At 40.0% G+C, this 6,806-nt stretch overlaps 1 protein-coding gene across 1 annotated transcript in view; it reads right to left on the bottom strand.

The window, feature by feature from the left end:
* Positions 1–5,424: 5,424 nt before the first annotated feature.
* The window catches only part of LOC119579895 (dynein intermediate chain 1, axonemal-like), a 6,237-nt gene continuing 4,855 nt past the window's right edge, over positions 5,425–6,806 (bottom strand). The window contains exon 5 of the mRNA XM_037927743.1: positions 5,425–5,643. Within this exon, the coding sequence (XP_037783671.1) occupies positions 5,425–5,643 (219 nt within the window). The remainder of the gene's footprint in view (positions 5,644–6,806) is intronic.

The following is a 6,806-nucleotide window of genomic DNA, read 5'->3' as shown; positions in this document are numbered from 1 at the left end:
TTTTAATAGCTTCCGTGAGGATAGTTGCTTGGTTGTTTACATTAGCTCTCAGTGAAATAGTTGACAGAGTCATTTCTTTAGACAAGATAAGCTCGCAGAAAGATTGAGGGTCATAGTCTTTGAAATCGCGAAAAGATTTATTACTGGTGGTCGCTTTGTTTTCTTTATATTTAACGTCATTGTGATAAGTTTATGGTCAGCAGCACGACACGGGAAGACATCAGAGTGAAGAATGATGTCTAATCTGTTAGTTATTATTAAATCTAACAGAGAAGAGGTGTTTCCTGTAATTTGTTCTAATTTATTTAATCATCTTAGCTAATCATCATTTAGGTCACCTATGGTGAAAGGCGGTTTCTTTTTAAAGACATTTCTCTAAAACCTTTTCAATGTATTCAAAAGATTCTGAAGTAGAATGAGGGTACCTATAGATAGCGCCAATAATGAAGGAAGGAAGCATGTTGCCTTGTACGGTAACCCAGACATACAGCAGTATTGTTAACTGCGGTAGTAGATATCCTGTTTGGAATATTGATGAAATTACTGTCCATTTCCTGGGGGAGCCATGTTTCACTTATGCATAAAATGTCTGTTTCTCTCCTCAACTAGCATTTTAATTTCCTCAAAATGTTTAAGGAGAGACTGAGCATTCATTTTTATGACATGCGATCTAGTCACTGGTAACGATGACGCCATTGCCTTGTCAAACATTCTGATCGCGCTTGTACTTGTTTTTGTTTAAGAACGCTTTAACATTGTCGGGAAAAGCATCAGAGTCTATAAATAGCTCGGGCTTTATGTCCTTTCCCCTTATTGACACCGTGAAGCTGGTATAGTAGCCATGTGTCATTATTGTCTTATGGGCTTTTGCACTTGAAATGTTTTGAAACTTTTCGTTTGTGTCTGAGTGACAACTGATCTGCTCCCTTTCACTGCTTTGGTGTTTGGTGTTCTCTGTCTTTTTTTTTCTCTGGTTTCTTGATATGACTTTGGTGTAACCGTCTTCATTAACATCTTGTGTAGACTTTACTCGTTCTGCATATTTGTTAATAATGATTGGTGAAACTGCTGGAGGAGAGGGGGGGGGCAGCAGGTTGGGCGGTGGCGCCTTGCACCTGCTGCTGAGCTATTCTCTCCTAGTGACGGTTGGGGTCGTGTTGTTCGATTTGCTTGTTATTTGCTTCTTTTTTGTACTTGTGTGGAATCTTCAACATTAGTCTTTTTTGGCGTGTTGGTTTTGGGACTAACGGCCGGAGGGGTCTTAGTTGACTTGGGGGAGGTGGGGGAGTCTGTATGGTCTGGGGTCTGCTGGCTAGGATCGCCGGGTGAAGGGCACGTGGATGGCTCAGCAGAGTTGAAGGTCGGCGAGTCAGCAAGGGCGCAGGCAGCTGGCTGGCCGCGGGCAAGGAGAGAGGGGAGGGTTTAGGGAGGGAAGGATTGCCGGAGGGTGTAGAGGAGGGGTTTGGGGTGGAGGTAGGAGGTGTTGTGGCTGGGGGAGGAGATGTAAAAGGGAAGGTTTCGTAGGTGGTCTGATCACGGGTGGGGTATGGGAGGTAGGGGGTTCCTGTGTGGCCGATACGTCCTCTGCTTGCTTTTGCTCTATAATTTTGTTAATGGACAATTGCTGTTCGGAGAACATTCCGACCAGCAAGTCAATTTTGTTCTCGATCAGATTTTGACCAGTGAAGGAGGGCCCATTACAGGTCTGTGTTTCTTGGTCTGTACTCTAACAAAAGGAGTAGAAATACCTGATTTCTTAGGTGGTGACCAATCTGTTGGGGAAGTGTCTATTGTAGTTGTTGTGAACACTATGTTTTAATTATCGACGCACTGATGAATCATAGTGTGCGCGATAACGTTTGGCATCCGTTTAGTTTCCCGTGTCGTATTCCTGGGTCGGATAATCAGATTACAATGTTATGGGCTTGTTTGATTTCAGCTGGCCTGTAATATTACATTCAATTCATATCTGATTGACTTGTTGATTTATTGCAGATGCAAACCCAACACTCAGAACCATATGATGCAATTGGGAAAACTAATGAGTTCAATAACCTCGGCTTTGTCCGTAAGGTAATGCTTCAGTCTTTCCAGATGTTATTGAGAGCTACTGTGGCGTTTTTGGCAATGGTAATTCTTCTTTTTATCTCCGGTGAATCATCATATGTATTAGTTAAAACAGCTCCAAGATAAGTGAACTCTTTCACATTTTCCACAATTATTCCATTGATTGTAACATGTTCATCATTGTTCATTGCCGGTTATCTTTGAATCTTCATGATCTTAGTTTTCTTGGCATTAAGAAACAAGCCAGATATATATGTATATATATATATATATGTATATGTATATATATATATATATATATATATATATATATGTATATATATTAGAGATGTATATATATATATATATATATATATATATATATATATATATATATATATATATATATATATATATGTTGTGTGTGTGTGTGTGTGTGTAATTTAAAAATAAACAAGGATTATCATAGGAGAATAATATTTTTACATCGATAAAAGCATAAGAATTGTGGTTTCTGCTTTGCTCCCAAGTTTATGTTTAAAAGAGGCGATGATGATTATATAAAATAATTAGCAATTCATACTCACATGTAAATGAGAAAAGATGCTGTGATCGCACATGTTCTCCCTCTTTCTCTCACACACATACACACACAGACACACACACACACACAAATGTACATGCATGTGTATGTGAGTATTTATTGGTTTTCTTACCTTGCAAAATGTCGTCAAATGAATTTTGTGCAATCATACGTTCCACTACCAGGACTGCCTTAGAGAGGCGCTGCATATCATTCACTGTGCCCTTGTCACGAAGACTTGTGGCTAGTCTGATAGGATCCGCGACCTGGTGATTGAAATTTGAAAGACTGGACGTTTGAAACCACTGTGAATGTGTCTCTCCTTCTCGAATGAAAGAGTCCATGTAATAAATAGCAATTTAAATAAGTTGTGAATTTATGTCAAATGTCATGATAGTGCACGCTTATACACAGTAATCGTTTATCTATTTCTTTATGCATGACTTCACAGTAGTTGATGTTATAACTGGGCATTGGTTATTTTACTTTGTATTAAAAAGTATTAAAAAATATGGTCTTAACATTAGCGAACCTCAAAATCTAAAAGGTTTATTCAGATAGACATTTGTCATATGGTTAATCAAGACATTAACTGACATTTCAGAAAAAGACAAGCAGTCTTTCCTCTGAATATGCAATTACATCTAACATTCTCAGAAGCATGAATATGATGAAGTGCGATAATACTAGCATGCTATAATGTGTTATATTTTTGCAATCAGAAGCAGCAAATGTTATGTGTAAAGGATAGCCATAATTTTTTATATGCTTTCCAATATCCTAGAAGTTTGTCTTCAATGGTACCAGAGCCTGTAGCAATCCACAGATCATACCCTTGCTCTCCAAATAAAAAAAGGTATTTGACTCAGTGCATCGTGAATCACTCCCTGGATCTTGGGAGTTAGAGGAATGCTGATAAAGATTATTGGATTGATATTAGACCTTTATATTACTATTGTTGTCATCTTATCAAAGCTTTTGGAGACCTTTGTGGCAGACCTTGACGCATTTAGCAATGACGCAAAGCCTTTGGGTCAAGAGGTCTCTTTGACCGAGACCAAGATCCAATACTACTCACATGGTGCGTTCTTGAGGCGAGTACATCAAAATCACACAGAGTTTTACATATCATGGTTCTAGGCTACCGGGAAGCCAACAGAAAGATTGGTCTGGCAACAGGAGTTTTAGGTGATGCCAGTAGCTATGCAGAAGGATCAAGCATTACACATTGAAAGCCTGATACTATTAATTTTGCTGTATGCCTTCCAGTCTTTTGAAACAGGTCCTTGACCAATTCGGGCTATGTGGACACTTGGATCGCCACCCACCCACAAGGTTGTCTCCTTATGAGACAACTCTGGGTGAAGAAGGCTATGGGTCAATCCAAGAAGTTGTAACTTGGGCAAAATATCTAAGTACATGATATGAATTTAACGACCATTCCCTGACAAGGTAGTTAGGATGATTGTTGTAGGCATTATTGAGCCATTAACATCTCCCTTTACGTACTTGTCTTGTTAGTCAAGAAAGCTGAATCCTGCAGCAAGCAACACACGGTTTTGGTCCTTTATTCTGGTTGGACGGGTGGCTTGACCAAGGCTCGGTCAAGTCAGTTGGCTGTTCATATATGGCTAGGGTCAAACAGGCACTGCCCAGTCAGTATCCCATAGGTCCCGCAACTGCCATCAGCACTGGGTTGTGACTGTGCATATTTCTTCACTACCCCTGTGGTTGTTGGGAGTGTTTAAGCCCCAGCTATAGCTTCCCTCATTGAACTCCATGGTGGGCGAGGGAGGGGGGGATGAAGAATTCTAATTCAAGTCACTATGGGACCTTTGATAATGAACCTCATGGAGGAGTAGCAGTGATGGGACTTCAGGATATTCCTTTCCAGGCTATCCACCTGCAGACGGTACTGCAGGTGAAAGCTGTGAGGATAGGCTTGAGATGACCTTACACCATTACATCCATCTACCTTCCACCACATAATCTCAACATAGAGGAGACACTGTACAACCCTTGAGGAAGGGCCTTGGAGTCCTTGATCTCAAGAGTATTTGCATTTTTTTCTGAACATTGACACACCCACACACTTTCAAATTCAAACTGGGACATTCTCCAATACTGACCTATAATTTGGGTTCACATGAGTCATAGTTGGATTTCACTTGGCAGGTCATGGAAGACTTACATGGATGCAACCACTTTCCAATACTTTTGGAGGAAGTAAATGGTATTCCAACCAATGGAGTGAAGAAATGGCGACTTTAACATGCAGAATGGGATCTTTTTAGATCAACTTCAGTAATGCAGTTATCTGTGAATAATTTCCAGTATGTTCAGGTTGCTGTCAATCAACTTACATCACGAAGCACCCATTCCTAAAATTAGGGGGCAGTACCATCGACAAGCTGTCAGAGCAAGAGAAGCTGCATTAAGTCATCTGAAACGACACCCTAGTGATGTAACCTTGATTCATTACAAAAGGACCTGAGCCAAAGCCAGACGAGTACTAAAGGAGGCTAGACGGACGTTATAGAGACAATATATCTTCTTGATTACCTCTAAAACCACCCTAGCATGGGTATGGGGTAAGGTGCGCAAGATCGCTGGAAAGAGCACTTTCGTGTCACTGTCTTCTCTGTAGATGGTATAATCCTCAGAGACAAAAAAAAAAAAAATGTTGCCAATGAGCTAGTTGGCAGAACATATTACACTACCCGTTTCCCCATCCTTCGGGCTGAACAGGGATGACACCCAATGTTGTTCCTCAGAAAGACATACAATTTGTCATTTTAGCACAGGGGGATGGACTCTGTTTTGCAGGTCTGCTGTGAGACTTCCCCAGGAAGCTCCCAAAATCCCTGTTGGACCTGTTCAATAGTATCTTTAGGGAGGACACAGTGCCATCCACATGGAAAGAGGCTATAATCATCCATATCCTCAAAACTGGCAAGGCTGCTTTCGTACCAGAGAATTACAGACCAAGCCCTCTCACCAGCTGCATCTGCAAGCTAAAGGAGAAAATGGTCAACCTCAGGTCGATATGGCTACTAGAAAAGGAAAACGTGCTGACCCCATATCAATATGGATTTAGAAAATTGTGATCGACCACAGAAGCCCTTGTGAGGATGGAGACTCCTATACAGAATTCTTTCGCACAGCAATGCCACATGTTATCAGTCTTCTTTGACCTCGAAAAAGCTTATGATACTACTTGGAAGCATGGCATACTCATGAAGCTGCATGACATTGGATTAACCAAATGTCAGTTTTTAGTGAGTTTTGTTACATACGGATGGCTCCACGTGTGCCCAGCCAGCAGTTGGCCTAAGTGACCAATCCTGATAGATTTCTAACGTTTTGAATATTTTTACATTTTAATCCGACAAGTTATTCGGCTCTTTTAACCTTAGCTGTCGACGCAGCAGATGATTGTAAATAATCTTGTATGTAACAGAAATAATCTCTGTCAGAGTTATTGGTAAATTCCACTGCTGGAAAAAGCAAAACTGTGTACCGCTTTTGCAATATATATGCAAATTACAAAAGTCCCCTTCGGTGTGTTAATCGCATCAAATTGATGTAGCTACTATAGACTGAATGAGTGTACAGTACTACTTTGATTATTCAGTGGTGATCAATAATAATTGGTCATGTACTTCAGTTGGGGAATATTCTGGAAAGATAACATGAGCACAGGCTAACTGCAGAGCTCAGCTAACTGCAGTATTCCCTAACTTTCCCCAGCATTAAGCATCTTTAGTTTAATCTCGGTGAGAAGGACTTGAGTACCAAACCTGACTGGCTTTCTTAATCCCTTGATCTTTCTTCGTTAGATGTTTAATGTTAAAAGTTATCTATAACTACTGACTTTATTAAATTATAACAAGGATAAAACTATCCTTGTTAATATTTTTTACAGTAAAAGCATGCTTAATGTATGCTGAAGTCATTATAATATTAAAAGTTGTCACTTTCAACCATGATGAGTTAACAACATAGTCCGTAAAAAAGATGAAATTTGGTAATTCACCTTTTAAATCTACAACACCAGAAAGCAGTAGCTACAATAATAGAACATTGGGATATCTCAATTTGAGTCGATAAAGAGTAATTGAGTCAGTTTAAAGGAATATTGTGCGTCGCATGCCTTGCAGTGCTTGTAGAATCGGTT

The sequence above is a fragment of the Penaeus monodon genome, chromosome 13, assembly GCF_015228065.2.
Source record: "Penaeus monodon isolate SGIC_2016 chromosome 13, NSTDA_Pmon_1, whole genome shotgun sequence".
NCBI classification, from domain to species: Eukaryota; Metazoa; Arthropoda; class Malacostraca; order Decapoda; family Penaeidae; genus Penaeus; species Penaeus monodon.
The sequence above is the reverse complement of the archived record's forward strand: the minus strand, read 5'-3'. Positions and strand labels throughout refer to the sequence as shown.